This window comes from Microtus pennsylvanicus, chromosome 8 (genome assembly GCF_037038515.1).
Source record: "Microtus pennsylvanicus isolate mMicPen1 chromosome 8, mMicPen1.hap1, whole genome shotgun sequence".
Classification (NCBI taxonomy): Eukaryota; Metazoa; Chordata; class Mammalia; order Rodentia; family Cricetidae; genus Microtus; species Microtus pennsylvanicus.
Window position 1 is genome coordinate 19,186,576 of NC_134586.1, and position 22,119 is coordinate 19,208,694.

The window sequence follows — 22,119 nt, forward strand, 5'->3', positions numbered from 1 at the left end:
TTAAGTTATGACATTCCTCTATTAGTGCTAGCTCCTTTAATTTTTGTCAGAAATAAACAACATAAAAATGTTATTTTTTGTTCATACAGTATATAAAAAAAGTATAGTGGTTTAGTTAGTTTTTCAATAATTTGCTTTTAGCCAGATGTCATATAAATTTATGAGTGTAACAAATAGGAACAGTATAAATAAGTTTTGTAGTATTTACACTTACACAGAAACTAGCCCAAGTGGAGCCTCAAGAAATTAACTCCAGAGTTAAAATGAAACTGATTCAACATCGAGACTTTAATGCTTCATAAAGTTTCCTAATTATTTCTATACTAGCCATGGCTAGAATTCTGCATAGTTACTTATAAAGTGTTTCTGCATTCCACATTACAGTAGGAAGTTCTATCAGTACAAAACAAACACTAGCTCAGAACAAAAGGCTCCATCTTCCCGAACCTAGTTTTTCTTAGTATCTGACTTCTTGCTTTTGGGAACCAGGAACACATTGCCGTCTCTGGTCTGCTGCAGGGAGTACTCATTAGGAGAGTAAGGGTTTCCAGCCTCATCAGGCAACATGCTGAAGACTTCAAGATACAAGGTGCTGCGCTGCCTCTTCAGGAGATGGAGGTTTCTGTCGTTTTCTCCCTTTTCTTTGAGTAGCTTTTCTCACTCATCTTTTAGGTGGCCTAGGTCTTGCTTCAGTTCTACTATGTTCTCCAGTTTCCTTTTTCTACAGTTCTGAGCTGAGACTTTATTCTTACCTCACCTGCGTATATCTTGGATTAATGCAAGCTGAGCTTCATTGAATTCCTCCTTGGACATCATTTCATTGAAGTCGTCAACAGGGAGATTAATGATTTTTTTCAACAGGGAGTGGGATATGCAGAGCTTTTGCCATAAGCTCATCTCTCGTGAGATGAGCCTCCAATCGATTTGAACGTTTGTCTTTTGTGGGACTTTTTGATGACCAGGACTCTCAGGAGTTTCTTTTGCTGTTGTATTTTCACAATGCGGATCATGCACAGGAACACGGTGCCCTTGAGCTGGTCACAGAGGCTGTACCGGATCCCCAGAAGAATGTGTTGGCTATGTCTTAGGACCATTATGTTTGACACTTCCAGGGGCACTATCTAGCTCTTCCATTTCAGAGTCACTGAGCCCAGGCGGTGGGTATCTGTAAATGGAAGATTCCACAGAGTGTTCTGGGGATGCTCAGCTGTAACTAGTGTTCAGGGAGATGCCAGAGTCCAAGTCATTGAATTCTGCTGTGCTCTCAGAATGTTTCTGGCTGAAAGCTTTACAGAGTGACAGATCACAGCCATCAATAGGCCCGCCCAGAAGAAGTTCAGACAGTGACTGACTGACGGGGGCAGAGAAAGGCACACTGCTACTGCCACTGGGCTCTGCTTCAAAAGCAGAATAAAACTCATCACCAAAATCTGTATTTAAAGTGGGATTTGAATCTAAGAAGTTGAGCTGGCTGGCATCTTCTGTGGAGAGGATGCTGCTGAGAGAATCTTCAAAACCGTGAAGGAGATGGGGACTGCAGCCGCCCACTTCTTTCTCCAGTGGGGAGATGGAGGAATAGAAATGGCAATTGCTGTCAATTTCTGTCAGGTTGGCTTCTGGGCTGGGAACAGTGGAAGTCTTAACCAACAGCTTGTTTTCAGTATTAAGACACTGTAACTCGGGAATGGAAAGAAGCTCCTGCCAAACTTTATGTCCTGCTGAGTGCTGTCTAGATCAGTCATGGCTGTCTCCAGAAAGCTGTCCAGTGACTGAGCCTGACCCAGACTGCTGAAGACTGGGCTTTCCGCGTGGCTGGGGATCTCCAGGGCGAGTGACTCATGGTTACTACAAATGGGAATCTCTGCCAAAAGCTGCATGCAGTCTTCAAAGTACAGGGCATCTGGTTTGGAAATGTGGGAATAGCTGGCAGATCCACTACTGTTTGTTGGGATGTGTTGGGCTGGCTGAATTGGAAGAAATTCTCCTGTCTATTCACCCAGTTGTAGCTGAGTGAAAAAGGCCTTCTCCTATTCCTCTTGGAGTTGCTCCTGTCTCTCCTTTTCAAGTTTTTTCTGTTTTTCCAGCTCATAGTCCTTTTGTTGCTGACTGAAGTCAAACACTTCTCAGCTTACCCGGAGAACTATGTCTTGCCTCCCAAGAATGTCAATCAAATCCATATCCTGCTGGGACTGTAGTCCTGGCGGTGGCAACTCCAAGTCCATCATGCTGAGAGCGGACGCTGCACTGGAGATCCCCGACAGCAAAGCTACAAAGTTAGGCTGGCTGCTGAGGTGCGGGAGGGGCAATGGCAACTCAACAGAGCTGCATTCTTGTTATTAATCTGGGTTATTTTTGTCTGCTAACCACCACGATTCTAATTAGAAAATTATATAACTCAACCAAACAAATTGACTATGTGCTAAGTAAGTGTTAAGTAGTGTGAAATGTTTAAATAATGCAACATTTGACCCTAAAGAACCACATTTCACTTAGTGTAATAAGAAATAAAACAAGATTCATAATATACTTAATGCTAAGTATGTATCCAAAATTGGACATTTAGTGAGACTACACTGAAAACAGAATTTCCTCCAGTCTGAAATAATCATTGCAGTTCCATAGAAGGCAGAATTGGATTTATTTTTTCTTAAAGATTTACATTTGTTTACATGTAGGCCGCATGCATTACGATCTCAAGGAATCCAGAAGAGGGTGTCAAGTCCTGTGGAGTTACAAGTGTTTGGGTTGTCATCGTGGGTTCTGGGAATGTAACATGTGGTGGTTATTCTTCATTGTCAACTTGAGCATGTCTGAAATGAACTACAAACCAGAAATGGAGGTTTTTGCTTCATTTGAAGTGGGCAAATCCACTTCTAACCAGAACTGTTGAATCAGGAAGACACGTGCCTTTAATTTGGATGTTAATCTGGGCCACACTTTCTGCTGGAAGCCCATAGGCAGAGGCTGTGTGATTGTTCCCAGCCACCCAGACCCAAAATAATCACATAAAAACTGCTTGGCCTATTAGCTCATGCTTCTTACTTGCTAGCTCTTATATCTTAATTTAACCCATTTCTATTAATCTGTGTATTGCCACATGGTTGTGGCCTGTGAGTAAAGTTCCATCTGGTGTCTGGCTTCCAGCGTCAGGCATCTGGTTTCCAGTGTCCAGCCTCTGTCTCCTGTGGCTACATGGCTTCTCTTTGACTCCACCTATTCCTTCCACCTCTATTTCTTGGAATTTCTGCCTATTCTTTGCTACAATGGGCTTAAAGCAGCTTCTTTATTAACCAACAATATTCACAGCATACAGAGGTGAATCCCACATCAGAAGCCTATACAAGGACGTGAAAGAAGGAAGCTTTTGCTCTTAGCCTGCTTGCTCTAGCCTTGTTAGTGGTTCCATTTATTCACTGGCATTAAAGTCTATTTCTTCACGATTCCAGTGTCCACCAAATACCATCTGAGACATCCAGCCTTGTGGACTGCCAACACTGGATTTTTGGACTTTTCATTCATTGCCAGGCATTGTTGGATTTGTTGGACCATAGCCTGTAAGTCATTCTAATACATCCCCTTTCTACATATATAGAAGAGAGAATCATACTATAAATTCTGCTGTTCTAGAGAACTCTGACTAATACAGAGCTGATGTCCTCCTCTACAGTGACAAGTGCTCTGAACCACTGAGCCATGGCTTTATCACCTAGAATTGGGTTTCCAAACAAGCATTTAAAATATCCAATGAGTGAAAAAAAAAGAAGGCTTTCAGAAAAAATTCAACATGAACTGTCACAATTCTGTAATATATCTCCAAAAAAGTTACCCACATGAGTCTTATTCTTCTTCACACCCTAATCTATTCATATTTGCTAACACCACATCCTAATCTCCCCTCCCCCATGGTTAGGAAACATTGGCAAAACTAGACAAGAAAAGCTATTACTGGGGTGTTTACACTATAGATATGAATGCACTTCCTGAAAGCTCTTTTTAACAAAAACAAGCATCCTGTTTAATTAATGTTATTTAAAACATTCCTTAAGCCTCAAATAGCTAAGTATTAATGCATTACTACTGAAATTGTTTCTGATGAATATAAGTAAAATGAAAAAAAAATCTTAAGAAATTCTTGACAACCAACAAAGCTCCACAGAAGACATATAATGGAATTCTTTAGCCTGAAGATAAAGATAAACACACCCATGAGGTCACTGTTTGAAAATGGTTAAGAAATGAATTGGGAGAAAACAATATTGCTAAATGAAAGTAACTAATACACAACTTTTAATGATAGCATGAAAGTCAATGCTTTTCATTCCCCAGTCAAATAAAGCAGACTGACAGATTAGATTAAAAGATAAGACCTATCTATTTATTGGTCCAAGAAACATACCTCAAGATCAACGACAGACACTACTTTAGGGTAAAAGTCTGGAAAATTGTAAACCTCCCCCATCCTTCAACTTTAAAAATTAATTTTTAGAACATTTCAGAATTTTTAAGCAGTATATATGGACAGTGAGATTATTCAGTGTTGCAATGGATGCATTTTAATTTTTTAGGATAGGAATTCCATGCTGTTTTCCATAACAACCATGTTAGTTTTTATTACCACCAAGGTGGGCAGTTTCCCTTTAGTTCATATCCTCAACATATTCATCTCTTCTCTTGTTTGGTAATTGGCAGAGGGCCAGGCTTAAATACCAGACTATTATATTGGAAAATATGGCAATACTTTTTTTTTAGAATAGTATATATCTGAGTCAGAGAGTATTGGCACATGCCTTTAATCCCAGCACTCAAGAGGCAGAAACAGGTGGATTTCTGTGAGTCTGAAGCCAGCTTGGTCTCTAAAGTGAGTTCCATGACAGCCAGAGCTATTCCACAGAGAAACCCTGTCTCAAAAAACCAAAACCAATGAGAGTATGAAATAAAAGCAGACATCCAGAATATTTATCAGAATAAATATTTATTTTAATTTCCCTAAAAGAAGATTGAAAAGATGTCATTTATTTTATACTAAAATAACCAAATATTTAGCTGCATACTTTCTACAGTATGTCATAAGTTATAGAGAGGTGCAGAAGAAAGAAGTGATGAGAAAATTAAAATGGAAAGGCCTTTGAAATAGTGGGAAGAGACAAGTCCCTGTATTAGTCCGTTTTTTGTTGCCATAACAAGAAATTGGAGGGTAAGAGACCCTCTTGTCTCACAGCTCTGGAGACTGACAAGCCCAGAGTCAATGCACCAGCATCTGCCCAGAGTCTACTGGTACAATAACACCACAGCGTGGGAGACATCACATGGATAGAGCTCATTTTACCTAGAGTTACTCTCGTTATCACATTAGTTATTGACTTGATTAATTTGGAGGTGTCAATCAAACCAAACTCTTCCCTTCCCTAGATCCTTAACTATGGGGCTCTGGTGTCAAGGTCAAACATTTAATCAAGGTTGTAAGATAGCTTGGAGTAGAGTGTACAGTCAGGATTTTGCAAACAGTTTTCTGCAGCTGTCTGCAAGATGACCTCGTGGACAGAGATCAGCAAGGGCCTCCAGCGCCCTCTGCTGTCCTGGACTTCCTTGTACAGAACACCTCTCAGAATGGCAAATCTGTACCCGTGTGCATTTACATTTATAAAATAAAAACATTGGTTACAGAATAAAGACATGGGAGTGAGCATCTGTAGGAGTCACAGTGGTTTTGGAGTCCATGTTTTGTGTCACTAACTGCACTGGGAAGGCCAAGGAACGACAGCCTTGACAGTTCAGTGCAGCAATCTCATGTGGAAGGCAAAGGAATAGAGATGCCATTCACAATCAGGAGTGAGGACAAGGATTACAGTCATGGTTCAGTTTCTTTTGGCAGATCCAGCGGTTGTCTGAAGAACAGAAGTCAGAAAACACTTCTGTCTGTGAGATGACTGCACAGCTGTTTTCTTCTTCAGTGCCCATGATTCTTAATCTAAAGAGCAAAGAAGAGCTGTTACGAGTGTTTAGGGTTTTCTTACAATTATCCACATCAGCCATTGATTTTCTCTGGACTTTTAAGGATGCTGTAGATTACATAGTGTTTAAGCACAGTAAACACAGTAACAAACATTAGAAACACATGTAAACATTATAAATACAGCTGATAGAAATGCTATAATTTTCAGTTTTGCCCTCACAGGAGAAGAACTCTAACAGCAAGAACCTTCATAATAATGTAGAAAAAGGAGGTTTGGGAATTAGGGGCTGAAAACTCCTTGTTCTATTACTACCATGCATGTGACCATGCGAGAAGCATCTTCATTTTAGTGAGTTACGGATTTCTTAAATATTTAGTGTATAATTTAGTGTACGGTTGCTGTTTGGAGAAGTCACTGAGGTATGCATGGATGCATGACAACATTTACACAGAGTGGGTGCTCTGTAAATGTATTCGACACACAGAGTGAACACAGTGGGTCTACCAAATTGGATGCAGAGAAGTAAAGAACTTCAGCTTATGCAGAAATGGAGTTCCAACCTGTCTCAACCTGTCTCAACCTGTGTAAACCCAGGGTCTTTGCATTATCATAATACTAGTCCCACACTCAGGGTTCCTGGGATCACTGGAGGTGGGAATGACCAGAAGTCATGCACAGACACAGGCATCTTCTGGGGTGATTAAAGGAAGGGGTGAGTTCAAGAGTAGCCTGTCTTGAATGGAGGATGTCACCTATCAGGAAGTAGGCAGGGTTCCCTCACAGCTGACCTTTGCCTCTCATCATTTCTTCTTGGAGTCCCTTGTCCCTAAGCAGCGAATTTGATGTCACCCTCGCAGCCAGCATGCTAATCAAACTATGAGCTTTCGTTGGCTGGGCTTCTGCAAATGTCCCTATTTTTTTTTCCATCCGTTAGCTCCTTTCTTCAGTCCTCGAGATCCTTTTCTTAAGGCCAATCAGTTCAAATCAATGACTTATTTTCAAAAAGTCGTTGATGGATTCCCGGGGATTCCCTAGCCAGATTTCTGGTGAGGGATCTAACATAGTCTCACTTAATTCCCAAAATAATCTTGTTTGCAAAATTTTTACTTTGCCTCTGTTTCCCCAAGTTTCCTTATCAGAAGACCAGGACTCTGGGAGTTAAAATAAATATTTACTTTGTGTATGTGAGAGAGAGAGTGGGGGAAAGGAAGGGACCAAGGAAGGGTCAGAGCTTATGTAAAAGTCAGAGGAAAATTTTGGGAGGAGCCTCCCTTTCTATCTTGTTTCTGCCACTGTGCTGTGTGATGTGGGATTCCCCTCTGTATGCTGTGAATACCACTGGTTGATAAAGAACTGCTTTGGACCTATAGCAGAGCAGAACAGAGGTCAGTGGGGAAAACGAAACTGAATGCTGGGAGAAAGAAAACGGAGTTGGGGAGAAGCCATGGAGCTGCCGCCAGAGACAGACATACCAAAATTTTGCTGGTAAACTACAGCCACCTGGCAATACACAGATTAATAGAAATTGGTTAAATTAAGATGTAAGAGTTAGCCAATAAGAAGCTATCGCTAATGGACCAAGCTCTGATTTAATTAATACAGTTTCTGTCTGGTTATTTCAGGGGTCCGAGAGGCCAGGAAATGAACAAGCAGCCTCTATACAACAGCAGTGTACTCCAGGCTCACTGGTCCAGGAGCATCTGAATGATTCCTCTGTCTGCACCTCCCATCTCTCTGCAGGAGTGCTGGGATACAGAAGTGCATCTCTTAATCTGGCTTTTTATATGGGTTCTGTGGACTGAACTGGGAAGTTTACAAAGCTAGTGCTTTTACCCAGAGCCATTTTTCAGTCCAGTTAAAAGAAAAGCCGGTTTGATGGACACTTTCCATTGTAGCATGATGGCTTCCAAATGCACCTGGTCACTGCTGTCTAATCAGAGTAAAATCACACAGTAACTGAGCTAAAAATCCTTTGCCTTACATAGCTATCTCCACTTATAATCATATATTTACTGTGAATCAAAATTAAGTAAGCATTTTGCATTATATCAAATTAAGAAATTCACAGAGACATACACACACACACAAATGAACCCCTACTATGTATGAAAATATTTTTAAACAGCGATGTTTAGACTAATTCTGTCTAGAGAAAGTAAGTTCATGATATGCTATGCTGCAACTTTGTTGCCACAGTTCTAAAGTCTTGCTTAAGAATTATTGTGTAGGGGCCTAGAGAGATGACCAATGCTCTTGCAGAGGATCCAGGTTGAAATTCTAGTACCCATATGGCCGCTCACAACCATCTGTAACTCCAGTTCCAGGGAATCTGACTTCTGTAGGCTTCTGTATGCACATAGTACACATACATGCACTCAGACACCCACATATAAAATAAAACAAATAAAAGAAAAATTTAAATTATGTGCAAATGTAGGAAGTAGAAAAGTGGGAAAAGAAAGAAAAACCTATGTAATCTAGATAGAAATTTTAAAATATTTTTTATCTTGTTTATCTCCAACCCTAAGAAGTTAATCTATTCCTTGTCCTTTAAAACTCCACTGAAAATAAATACACACACACACATACACACACTCTTATAAATGGTTGATGTCTACTTGAACATGAAAAATTTCAACCGATCTTGGAACTGTCTTTTCAGCCTATTCTGACCCTCTCAAATACTTATAAACTTAATTAAAATTATAAAATTAAATTTTCAGTGGCATGGATGTGAATTGAATATTCAGATTAGCTCTTTTAATACTTACAAATCCGGATTTAATATGGAGCCATTTATCCACTTCCAGGTTTTCTCTGGTGGTACATAATTTAGTCCAATAAAAAACTGCTGTCTTTTTCTCTTTGAGAAATCATGAATGAATCTCTATAATCAAAACAGAAAAAAAGACTTAATCCACAATGTTTACTTGCGACTTACTTTTTTCTGCCAACCTTCTAAAACTATTACTTCTATTTCAAGTCTATCCTAACTCCCCAGCAGTAAAATTTTCTCTTCTTTGTGAAATTCATCTCTATATATTTATACTTTTAATAGACTCATCACACTATATTCAGTTGTTAAATCATAAATCCAATTAGTCTCTGAAATTACAAGATATTTAAAATCTAAGTCTCCACTTCCTTAGCATAGACAGTTGATTATAAGTCCAGAGGTGTCAACATAGCTTAATGAAAGTGTTATATGTTCTACTGATCAATTTACCAATTCTTCTTCATTTTCAATGAGCAGCAAAGTGGCTTCTTTCACAGAGCAATAACTTAGACCTTCAGACCAAGGTCCAGAAGTTTGAGAAAGATGTAAGCATTTATCCCGGTATGGATGCCAATCTCTCGGACACTTCAGTATGACTGATCTTCCTAGAGTGAAAAACAAGACATGTTCTATTTCGGTCCTGTTCCTGATACATGACAGCTTCACACAGTAGTTGCTTCATTAGCTCATACTGGAACAAGATCAATGCTCTCATATGGCAAGAAATCATAATTAATGACAAAGGATTCATTTTATATTTTGTTTTTATTAATTAACTTCAAAGTAAACTGTACAGCGTGTTCCTTAAAATAATCAAATATTTCACTTTTAACTTGATGTCTGCCTATTAAGGATCATGTGTATCAGCAGCATGGTCAAGGGACTAAGATGAGAGATATCAAGGTCACAGAGCTTCAATGCAGTTCCCAGCATCAATAATAATAAACTGTGTGACTCTTCATGAGTTCCTAATATTTTATGGCTGTTTTCTCAGAAAAAACAAACATAGTGATATAATGATTCATGGAGGGCTATTGTGAACTTTGACTGAAGTAACTCACAGTATACATCAAAAATCACCTCTTATTCTCAGGAAATTCAAGCCACACAATTACCTGTTGATTCAGTCCTGTTCTCTTGAGCAGTCACACTGTATTTTTCTGTTGGTGATTTTTGCACTAAGAATCGCACTATTAAATAAGAAAACACGTAGAAAGAATTAAATACTGAAACAAATGGTGGAATGTGTATTTTGTTTCTCTGTCGCAGGATATTTGATCATACTGTGAACACAAAGATTGAACTATTTAAATAGAATCAACTGTAGGTCAAGAGGTGGACCAAATAACCAGTTGACTAGAAATAACCACAGAAAGTTAGGGAAAGTCAGGAGCTGAAAGGGGGGGCACAAGAAGAAGGGAAGGACTACATCTTAGTGGAGAAGATTTTTGTTTCAGTTGGTGTAGGAAAAACTATTGCTAGGACAATAGCTGTAGCAGGCTTTTTCTTTGGGCCACCAGCACACGAATAATGAAATGCAGACTTATTATTAATTATGAAAGCTTTGTCTTAGCTTAGGCTTGGTCCTAACTAGTTCTTATAACTTAAATTAGCCCACATTTTTAAATCTGATATTGTTTTTTTAACATGGCCAATTACCTTTACTCTGTGATGTTCATCTTGTTTTCTCTGTGTCTGTCTTGTGACTCTATCTTTCTTCATCCCCAAGACCTTGTGTCCCTAGAATTCCCACCTAACCTCTTCCTGCCTAGCTGTTGGCAATTCAGCTTTTTATTAAACCACTCAATATGCCACAGTGACACATCTTCACACCATGTAAAGGATATTCCACAACATTTAACCCTTTTGTCTAAATAAAAGGGAAAGACCTTAATTCTATCATACTAAACCTATAAATAATAAGAACAATGATCAGGTAAGAACTGCATACACAATGTTCATTTGAAGAAAATGCCCTACCTTATCTTGATAAATGCATCTTATCTTGATGAATTTAAAGTTTTATACCTAAACCATTTTCTATCATAACCTGTATTACCATCTGAAAACTATCTTTTTGGACCTCAAAACATTTTTTTGATAAACAATTTAAGCTTTTATGTCTCTCAACCTTATACATTTTATACCTCTTTTGAGAGTGTCTTCTTTGAATTTGGTAAGAAAGAAAACTGTAACTATAACTGTCTACTCTTCAACTCTGTCAGAGGCCCAAGAAGGATATAATATTACCTGAAGAAACAAGATGTACAGACCAAGCAATTTTCAAACCTATTGAAATGACAGAAACAGCTGGCAGCCTAGACAGTAACCCAAGGTTCTTCTATAACATTGGGTATCCATCTTTGGCCTACAGGCCTAGAATATTTGACAGACTTTTCTCTGAAGCAAGAATTTTTGAAGGACTGTCCTATCCTATCTTGGCAACACTTGTCAATTGCTTTCTTTTGTATCCTGCTTGTCCAATTTGGGCAGCATAATGTCATAAGTCAGAGCAATGACAGTTTCTTGCCCAAATGGCTAGCTTTGGCCACAAAAAAGCAAACTTCATATGAAGGTTCTTCTATGTCCATCATCCCCTTTTGAAGTAAATTAGTGTTGCCAGGAGTAGGTGTGTCTCACTGTCATGAAAAACCTTATGCTATTAAAACATTTTAAATTCATATTCTAATAGATCTTTGAAGAGTTTGAAGATCACTTGTCTATCTAAAATATCTCTGTATGATCTTGAAACTATACCTAACTTGACTATAAGTTTGATTTTTATATATGACTGTTAACATGTCTTTTTTAGTATCATAAATAGCTTTCAAGAACTAATACTTTACATTATATTTTTAAATGAAATGTATGGATATAATACCTTATACAAGAGTAGAAAATATATACAGTATAACTAAAATAAGCTTGGCTTTGTATCAACATACAAGAATCCATACTAATGTAAAATATTTGAGACTAGTGGTTATTCAAAAGTAGACACAACAATCTACCCTTTTATCCCATCATTTCATATAATATACACCCTTTTTCCCTTCAGAAAGAGATTCCTGAATATTTTTTAATCTGCATTTTTTAATGAGGCTCAGTAACCTTTACTCTGTACAGTCCATCCTGCTTCCTCCTCATCTGGTTGGTGACTTTGACTTTTTTTTCTTCCCTGAGACCTCTCTGCCCCCTAGAAGTCCCACCTAACCTCTTCCTGCCTAGCTTTGGCCATTCAGCTCTTTATTAATCCAGTCGTGGTGACAAATGTTCACATAGTATACAGAATTTTTCTACAGCAAACAGCAGAGAAGGAAGATGAGCCAGCTGCTTTCTCTGCCTCTCTGAGCTGGCAGGTTTCATGCCAGCATCTGACTCCGAAATCTTCACTGGTAAAATAAAAAGATAGAGTCTTAGTCAAAAACAACATTTGCCTCCCGACATGGAGGTGGCTAAGGTAGTGGCAAGGATGGGAAGTGGGACATGAAAGCTCCCCCGGGTCACAGTCTCAAAAGCGAGGTGGTGTTTGCAAAGGTGTAGTCAGGAGCTGAGGCATTGGTAGTTTAAGGAACAGCCACTATGCTGCAGATAAAACAATATTTCTCACTTCAGAAAATCAAGTTATTGCAAAAAATCTGAGCATATGGACTGAGAAAAAAAATATCATCAAACTCGATTGAGACAAGCGTGGAGACAGAATATATGAACCAGAAAAGCACAGAATACATGGCAGCTCTAAGGTTGCATATGGTCTGATTGACAGGTCAATTTGTGGGTGCTCACAGTCACACCCGAGTTTGCACTTCTTCAATCACTCCCATCGCAAGAGAAGGTGGAGGTATGTAATAAGCTAAATATGTGGACTTTTTGGTTTCCTTGATTTTTTTCACATTTTTGTCACACTTGTGACATATTCTTCTGCCGTTCTAGATACACATATGACACACCCCATGTTTCTCAGGAAAATTGAGAAGCACAGGGACAATGTGAAGTTTCTATAGTGGACAAGGAATGTTGTCCTGTAGCATTCAGTGTCATTGACCTCCCCGCTAGTCTCAAAGAGGTGAAATGCTATGAAGAGGACTTATAAGTTTATTAGGGAAAATTCTGAAGCTAAGGCTCTTACTTCACTTACCTAAGACACTGAGTCCAATCAGGCTCAAGAAAAGAACGATCAGCCCAGCACAGCCAAGTTTCAGAGCCAATGGATGCCAGTGTTGGTACTGATATGTATCTAAGAAGTGTAACATAAACACTTGTTAAATGCACTCGAGGAAAGATACATGAGATAAAAATCAAAGGTGATTTTTCAACTACATAAGACCCCTTAACTTCAAAGACTCTTTTCTGCATTCCTAGTAGATTGACTAAAACTTTAGTTAGTGCGACACTCTATGTGTACTGTTTTACAAACACACACACACACACACACGTGTGTGCATGCACTGCACACACAGAAAGAAAGAGAGAGAGTGTCCTTTTCTTTGTAGGGTTTCTGACTGTAGGTGCGGAGTCAGTGAGATATTAACACCTGCCTCAGAGACCATAGCATGCTGGATGCCAACAAGGAAACACTTAAATGGAAATTAAGATTTTGCCTTTAGAGATGGCATCACATCAAGCAGAGTGATCATGGCAGGCCTTCCTCTGAGATGATGCTGGAGCCAAGCCCTAAAAGAAAATTATGGAATATTTGTGTACACTGTAAAAATATGTCTCTGCCCAAGGTGCCTTACGATAGGTTTAATAAAGAGCTGAATGGCCACTAGCTAGTCAAGAAAGGGTTAGGTGGGACTTCTGGGTACAGAGTGGACTTGGCGAAGAAGAAGAGCAGGGTCGCCAGTCAGACAGAGAGGAAACAGAAGATGTAAGATGAGAGAGAGGTAAAAAGCCATGAGGCAAAAACATAGGTTAATATAAATGGGTTAATGTAAGTTATAAGAGCTAGTTAGGAACAAGCATAAGCTATAGGACAATATTTCAAAATAACAAGAAGTCTCCAAGTCATTTTTTGTGAGTTGGTGTCCCAAAGAAAATTATGTTTACATCCAATATTACGTTGTACTGCATTATTTAATGTTATATAATGAAAATTTAAAATATGAGTGTTCTTAATACTAGACTTTGTAAAAATCATCAAAATAATGACTGCATGAATTTTTCTCTATTTTACAAAAATTGGATTTCAAGAGTAGAAAGAGTGAGAAAAAGCAGAAATATGAAATAATACACAAATACAAAAAAAGAAACATGACTCGTTAGGCTTACTTAATGGACTGTCACTCTATGATATACTAGTGTTCAGGAGAAATTCTAGGCTATTTTAAATACACTAGTCTCCTCATATTTCTAGTATCTCTAGGAACCTTGTCCCATAACACAACATGTCCTACAAGGCAGAAATGACAGCACAGGATCTCATTCCTCAGGCTCAATGCCTGTGTGTTTCCTTCCGTGACAATCTTGTGTCACCTTTGACCACACAGCATTGCTCACTGTCCACAGAAGATTGCTTATAAAACCTCTGCATATGAGATCAAATCTCTTCTATAAAATGTGTTATTTGCACAGGACCTGTGTGCTTATCCCTCTGTGCTTTAGATAATCTCCAGATTACCTACAGCTTCTAAGATGATCATCATCATCCAGAACAGTGCTTGACACATTTAAGGGCTCATTTCTGAGTGAATGCATGATCTCTGTGCCCCTTTTTAGCCACCCTACTATCAAAGCAAACTTTTGATCATTTGGCTACAAAGCAGGTCACTGCCAATGTCCCTCTTTCTGTATTTGTTTGTTGGTTCACTGGGAGATCTAATCACCATGGTGTGAATTACCTGCAATTTTGATCTGTTTAGCTAATTGGTCAAGGCTGTTTCATTTCCTTCACTACAGAGTCAGTGTTTTCCCTTCACGGGCTTTGCTCTGGCTTTATTCTACTGCTTTTGTACTTTGGGTTCATGTCCAAGCTAATGCTTTGTAGGGTAATAATCATAATGAGGGTGAACAAATTTTCTGGTCTCTTGGTTTGGAATCATGGATGGTAGTGTTGAGGAAATCTCATTGTCTTTCTCAACCTTCATTTTCTCATATCCATTTAAACAAGGCCTTCCCCATCATTTTGCTAGGCTTAAACACAGGAAAATAAAAGCGTGTTTCTTTCTCTCGTACCAGCAAAAAGAATTCTTCTAGCAGTTTCAAAGTCTCCACTTTCCCCTGACCCTGATGTGAAGATGACAAAGAAGCAGATTTGATGATTCTGTTTCCCTGACCTTAACTTTTTTTTTAATTTTTTGCTTGCTTTAAATCACCAAATGATTTGGCGTTTGAAGTTTGGGTGTATAAATAAAGAAAATTTTTCCTAAATACATGTGAACTACCTTTAAGAAATAAGAGAAGGAAATAGGAGAGCAAAAAGCAAAGGAAGGAATGAGGGAGAAAGTTAAAGAGGGAAAGAAGAAGGAGGGAAGGGAGAATGGGAAGGAGGGACAGAAGGAGAGATAAAGGGAGGGAAAAGCAAGTTTGTATACTCTGAGCTAATCTCAGGACATAGCACCTTATATCAGGAGAGATACATTGTATCCAATGATATAATTAGAGAAATGGGCAGTTGTATCTCACACAGATTATGCCATACTATACATTACATTTTAAACATTGTCATTAATTTTTACATAACACTGAAATAACTGACAGACTTTAATTACTACACAGAAAAGTGATTAAAATTTCAGGAAGAACAGTAACATGATAGTTCTATTGATTCCTTGTGGCAGAGTTCAAAGCCTGTCAATGCAATGTTTTCCTTCATGGCATCATCCTATTATATAATGACTATGAGAGGGTTGTCCAAAGCAATAGATTAAATTTTTGAATGACCAATATCATCAATGATTGTTCACGGTATATAACCCTATAAACACACTTTTCTTTTTTATTGATTTTTTGTTTTTGTTTTGACCTTAACTTTTATAATTTAATAGTTCCTAATCCAAAATCTTAAAATGTTGATAATCACATAGCTTCCAACATGTAGGAATAATGTCAAATTGAATATGTTGCAATGTTATTGATATTAGTAAGGTCAATTAGATCATAGAATGCAATAATTTCTCATGAAAATTTGACACATTTTCTACCTCAGTTTCTACCTCCCTCTGCCACGTTATCCTCTGAGCATTACCCCAGTCTTCCACATTCTTTCACTCCAATTACTGAATTCTCTAGGAGAGGAGAGGGCTGGTTTACCCAGTGCTGACTGCCAGGGGTGCAAGTGCAGTAGGACTGAGTTCAAGTGTTTGTTCTGTACTAGAATGGACCAGTCTGCAGTGTCTCGAAAAACATTTTTCTGTTCATATATGAAAAACATCATTTCTTCAGGGTCTTGTGACTAACACTGAATAGGAGAAGCCCTGTTCACGTTTCATGAAGGCTAGTCATACAAAATGGCAGCGTGTATGCTTTTTCTTCCCGATGTTGTAGTTGTCTATAGGCAAGCTGTCCTACACTAATCAACAATACTAAGAATAGCACGGCTTCAAAGAAATAACTTTTTAGTTCATTAGTGTGTGTGTGTGACAGAGAGAGTAGTGTGTGTGTGTGTGTGTGTGTGTGTGTGTGTGTGTGTGTGTATGAGTGTACATGTAACTGCAGGTGTGTGTGTATGTGTGTGTGTGTATGTGTGTGTGCCTATGTGTGACTGCAGGCATATGGATGCCACACTAGGTGTAGAGGTCAGAGAACAACTTTCAGGAGATGATTCTCTTCCACCAAAGGTATTGGGAATTGAACTCTGGATGTCAGGTATTTGGAGCAAGTGATTTGCCTGAAGACTCATCTCAGCATCCCAAGCAAAATTGTTAAAGCTGTTAAAACTGAAACATAATGGGAATCTTAATTCTAGAATATATCCAAGTACTTACCTGGGGGAAGAGATGGGGTTGACGCACGCTTGTGCCTTGGGGTCCTCAAGGTCTTTGCATCGCCACAGACTCTCAATGGGTCCATTGTAAGCTTGAGATGTAAACTGTGAACTGTGACAAGTTCTGTGAGGTCAAATGACAAAAGGAAATCCTCTGTGAGCACTCGGCTCTGCGCCCACACTCACCCACACTTGAAGCTAAGGCTTTTTTCCACAGTTACTGAACATGGCGTCCACTGTGATCACAAGGTTTCCAAGTTTTTATCTTTCAAACAGAAGACGCAACACGTAATCTACTCTGAACTTCTGGTTCTTCTTCCTTCAATCATCTGTCTTCCGTTACTTTTCCCCGGCACAAGCAAACAAAGCAATCAATATCGAATTAAAATTTGAGGACTCCTCCCCACTGCACTCCCAGGAAATGTTCTGTGCCGTGTCCTGAAAATAAAAACATGTGAAAATCGTCTTTTCTATTTGACAAAAATTGAAGCTATAAAACCCTCCTGAAACATTCCTGCTGTGAAAGAAGCTGTGAAATGTGGAAATGAAAATGTGAATGTGGGTTTGTAAAAATTAATAATTAAAAGAAACGCATGACTGACACAATAGGAAAATCAGTGAGGAGGGAATCACACGTCTTTCAGCCTTGTCCTGAGGTGGACGCAGATGTAGCAATGTTCGCCTCAGTTAAGGACTTCACCTGTCAGAGATAGAGAGAGAAAAGGACATGGGTCTATGGGATGTGCTAACTCCTCCAAGGACTTTCAGGCCTAGAGCCTTAGAGCAAGGACCACACCTAAATCAAAAGTTCTCACATCACAAGTGAAAAAGAAGAAGAAAAGCGAGGAGTTCCTTAAAATCACTTTCTGTGGTCGGAGTGAAATTGTACCAGGTGCTCACAATTACATGACCATGGCAACAGTCTGCAGGCTGTGAGTTCCAGGAGTCAGGTGCACACTCATGGCGTGGAGAGCACATTCATTTCCCAGGACCACTGATGATTACAAAGTGAGGGGAAGCATGTTAGGGTCTCAGAATGAACATAAGACTCAGTGAAAACTCCTCAGTTGCCACTCTTTGATGACAACCATTTTACTCAATGCCAAGAGTAGGGCCCTGTAGTGGCATTTCATTTGTATTTTAATAAATAAGCTTGTCTGAAGATCAGAGAGTAAATCAGCTCCTCTGGACAGCCTTACAAACCAGGCAGTGGTAACACACACCTTTAATCCCAGTAGCCATACTAGTTTGCCATAGAAACCAGGCAGTGCATGCCTTTAATCCCAGTGGTCCACGGTTTTAATCTCAGACCTAGAGAGGATTATAAAATGGGAGGAGACAGTTCTCAAAGTCTCATTCTGAGATTCCTGGGGGATCACCATTTTGGACTGAGGTTGAGGAAAGAGCCAGTATCTGACTGCTTTGCTTTTTGGATCTTCAGGTTAAACACCAATAATGGTCTCTGAATTTTATTGATCATGCTTCAGGGTTCTGCCTTATTCTTCAACTGAACCTAAGATTTCAACAACAAGACTCTCCAGAGTTGTCCATCTTGAGTGATTCTATAAAAAAAAAATTCTGGAAAAATTATCAACTCTAGCAGACAGAAATTTCAATGTATAATATATAAGAATCTCAGGGTTTATTATATTATAATTACCTGGAAGTGTGATAATGATGCAGGCTCCTGCCACATAAACTCCTTCTTTTGTCAAGATAGCATGCCCTTACACAGGAAATGTGTGAATAAACATTCCAGCGTTAAGTTCATTCATGGAACACATTTAAGTAAACAAACATTCCTGTGGAATGAACAGGAAATATCAATAGAGCGAAGAGAAGTCTGATGCTCTGAGGAGAAGAGTCAAATGATGCTGTCAGGACACTGAACTTCAGCTGTAAGATCTAACCTGTCTGTAGCTACTAGAAATCCACAATAGCTCTGGCAAGAATGGCAGATTTCAGCTAAAAAAAAAAAATATTTCTAGCAAAGATGCTTACAGATGCCTCTATGCCACAAAGTGTGAACTAAGTGGGAAAACAACCAGAGATTACTATCATTTGTCCACAAGAGTGTGAAGTAAACTGACCACTTGTGAGATACAGAATATCAGAAACAGCACCAATTACTGTACAGGTATACAGTCATCATCATAGAGATAAAAATAAAACCCTCCTGAGATTGCACTTCTAGAGAATTTAGCTGTGCTAATGATGTCTTTTGACCACTTGATTGCCAGAATATTTTAGTATGAGATAGATAGATAGATAGATAGATAGATAGATAGATAGATAGATAGATAGATCAGAATTCAGAATTACCTTGGTCTTATCACAATGAAATAGATGAGAGGGACAGACAGAAAGACAATGTGTGAGAAAGACTACTACTTGGTGTTACATACAAATATGAGATACTAAAAATCAAAGTAAGTCAAATAGCGAGTGATTCTAAGTAATGCAGGATTTCAGAGTGTGGCAACAGTAAAACCAATATTGAATGTCTCAAGAAGAAATAAAGACAAGTTTTAACTAGAAGCCTCTTTTCATACCAGACCCATCCAGATTAATAATGGAAGTTTCCGATGTATAGAAAAATGAATAAACTATAAGCAATCGTACTCTCTAATGTGAAAATGAAAGTAATAAAGTAATAATGTTAAGCAAGAAGGTAAAAATTAAAGCCAGAAAGTAATAATTGTCAGGAAAGATCATATGCTTTGGGCTAAAACTACACAAAAGAAAGAAAAAGGAGTGGGTGACATGTAAAGAATGGCTCACCAGGAAACTACAAAGCCTCCTCCTTCTCCACAGAGGCATTGCTTTAGGCACTGCCACACAGACCAGAGCACCTCAGTGAGAAGTCTGGAGACTAGCTGGGAGGGTACAGTCAGAGCCCACTTTAAAACCAAGGAGATGCATTACAGAGAAGGGGGTAGGTAACTGGTGCAGCTCTCTCCTGCTTCATCCTGCAGAAGACCTAGGAGGAAACCTCCCACACTGTTGAGAGACAGATCAATCTACTTCTAATTTAGCTTGGGTTCTTGTTGCTGTGAAGAGACACCATGCCCGTAGCAATTCTTATAAAGAAAACATTTAATTGTGGTGGCTCGCTTACAGTTTCAGAGGTTCAGTCCACTATCATCATGATGGGATCATGGCAACGTGCAGGTGGATGTAGTGGAGAGGTACCTGCAGGGAACAGGAAGCCAACTCTAAGTCACACTGAGGAAGGTTTGAGCCAAAGAGACCTCAAAGCCTGCCCCTACAGTGACACACTTCCTCCAATAAGGTCACACCTCCTAATAGTGCCACTCCCTTTGGGGGCCTTTTCTTTCAAATCACCAGTGTCCAAGGCTTTCTCAGAGGCCCTGATGAAAGAGCAAAAGGAACTAATTCTGTGTTGTTGCCAAGGATGAACTTGGAAAGGCTAGTCTGGGGCTGGTGATAGGACTGGAAAGGTCTTACTGGGAACTTGGATTTTCCCGTATAAAGACAGGAGCTGTCAGTCCCGAGCCCACTGTGCTCTTGGTCTGCCATGCTCTTTCAATACTCATGTTCTCTTTGCACATCACTGTTTGGTTAGCTTCCTACTGACTCCATCCCACTGTATGTTAGCTTTCTTCCGGTGCTGCCCCATTTATCCCCTACAAGTAGTGTATAAGATGCTGTATCTCTTAATAACTTTGCTTGGAATAAAGCACAGCTTCTGTAACTCACCCCAAGATTACCTTCATCTTCTTTATCTCTGATCCCCTGGACCTTCCTTCTCAGCAACCTGTTACTAAAAAGCAACCTGTTGGTCAGGGTCATCAAAGACAGCCTCCTTCTTTTCAATGAAACAAATTGGGTGAGAATAAAATTTTCTGGTTTGTTTGGGATACCTGACAAGTGTTTCTGAATTGTCATACTTGGACTGCCAATGGGCATGTCACCAGTTTAGAGCCCCCGGGTAATAGGAAAAAGCATGTCTGAGGCACAGTTTGTGGGCAGGCAGTAGAAAGAGAAGGAGGCAAGAATATATCGGTTTGAGAAATACAATAACCTCAAACTGATGGAGTTTACCTCAGATAAAGACCTTGCAAAGATTAAAGATGATACTGTTTTTTAGATGCCCAAATCATAGGGAAAAAAATTAAATAGCAAAAGATGGCCCAACGAAAGGAAAAAAAATACTTGTTAAACTAAAGCATCACAGATTGTAAGTTGCTGATGACATAATTTTATTTCTGTTTTTGCATATGTCTATGTTATGTGTGCATGTGTGTATGTCTGTTTACATGTGTGTAGGTTAGTATCTGTAGTACATGTATGTTCTGGTGGACGCAAAAGTGTGGGGCCCCACAGAAGTGACCCTGCTCTACCTTGACTGGAGGTCAGAGAGTTTGAGCTTATTTTTGCTCTTTCAAAGCTGTTGACAACGGGTGTGGCTACAAACCCTGACCTAGGCTGTGCTTACTTAGTGTTTTAGACATTAAAATGGACCACCAAAGTGGATCTGCTCCATTCTGACCAAAGGTCAGAGAATTCAAGCCTATTCCTGCTTCTTCATTTTAAAATAGGAGCATTTGATATAGGGAGTGGCTGCCTACAGGATACTTGGTCTAGGGTATATTCACTGCATATCTTGCCCAAAACATCAGAATGCTGAACTCAGGAAATAGTGGCCTGATGTTTCAAGTATTGAAGCAAGTAACTGTTCCAGCTGTCCTTTGTGTCATGTTAAAGCAGTTTTTGCCTTCTCCCCCTCCCTTTTTTTTGTATTGGGGCATAAACGCATATGAAAAATAAATGTGGGCAGATTCAGTACTCACTATACACTTGAGTTGCCCTCCCAGTACTATCCTGTGTCTCTGCGTTTCTTTCATATTTCCATTCCTCCTATTTAATGTTTCTAATCCACATACCCCTACCCTGGAAAGTACAAACCCATCATGGCTAGTCCAAGACAAAAGTCACCGCAAAATGTGGCTTATGACGCAAGAGTTTGATATCAAGTGTCTTTGATCATGATCTACTTTAATTATTGAGTTGAGGTCTCTTAACAAGTACAGAGTCCTTTGATTCCATTATTCTAGTTATGCAGCTTGTTCCAGTGATCCCATCTCCACCTCACAAGCACTGGGATTGTTGATGGGCTACTATACCTCCCAGTTATTTACACAGGTGTTGGGGTCTGAACTCTTACTGCTTACATGGAAGTGGTTGACCTACAGAGCCTTCTCTCCAGCTCCTGGACACAAAATCCTTAAAACTTGTCATAAAGATGTTCATGAACACCACAGAGAAACAACTCTAGGAAAGCAGTGCATGGATAAATTATACCAATGAAGATGAAGAAACCATAAAGAGAACCAAACAGAAATTCTGGGTAGAAAAATAGAATAACTGAACTAGTTTAGTTTTAAGCAAGGATGAGGCTAGGGGGCTGGAAGAGAGAAGAGGTAGAGAATGGGTTAAATAAA

General features: G+C 39.2%; 1 protein-coding gene and 1 pseudogene across 7 annotated transcripts; both read right to left on the bottom strand.

Moving 5' to 3' along the window:
- Positions 1-368: 368 nt before the first annotated feature.
- Positions 369-2,247, bottom strand: LOC142855454 (nuclear factor erythroid 2-related factor 2 pseudogene; annotated as a pseudogene).
- A 2,706-nt stretch (positions 2,248-4,953) lies between these two features.
- Positions 4,954-21,914, bottom strand: LOC142855942 (killer cell lectin-like receptor subfamily B member 1F). Of its 7 annotated transcripts, none has more exons than XM_075982614.1 (9): positions 20,375-21,434; positions 19,773-19,846; positions 16,841-17,092; positions 16,656-16,766; positions 12,869-12,967; positions 9,846-9,920; positions 9,181-9,335; positions 8,726-8,841; positions 4,954-5,968 (listed from the first exon to the last, which is right to left on the bottom strand). In XM_075982614.1, exons 4-9 carry the CDS (start codon positions 16,738-16,740, stop codon positions 5,824-5,826), a joined length of 675 nt encoding a protein of 224 aa, XP_075838729.1. In that variant the 5' UTR covers positions 16,741-16,766; positions 16,841-17,092; positions 19,773-19,846; positions 20,375-21,434; the 3' UTR covers positions 4,954-5,823. The 7 variants fall into 7 exon arrangements, with proteins under 7 accessions (XP_075838729.1, XP_075838730.1, XP_075838728.1 ...); XM_075982615.1 differs by lacking the exon at positions 16,841-17,092 and adding an exon at positions 18,315-18,456 and having other exon boundaries at positions 16,656-16,778; XM_075982613.1 differs by adding an exon at positions 18,315-18,456 and having other exon boundaries at positions 16,656-17,092; positions 20,375-21,433.
- Positions 21,915-22,119: the final 205 nt, after the last annotated feature.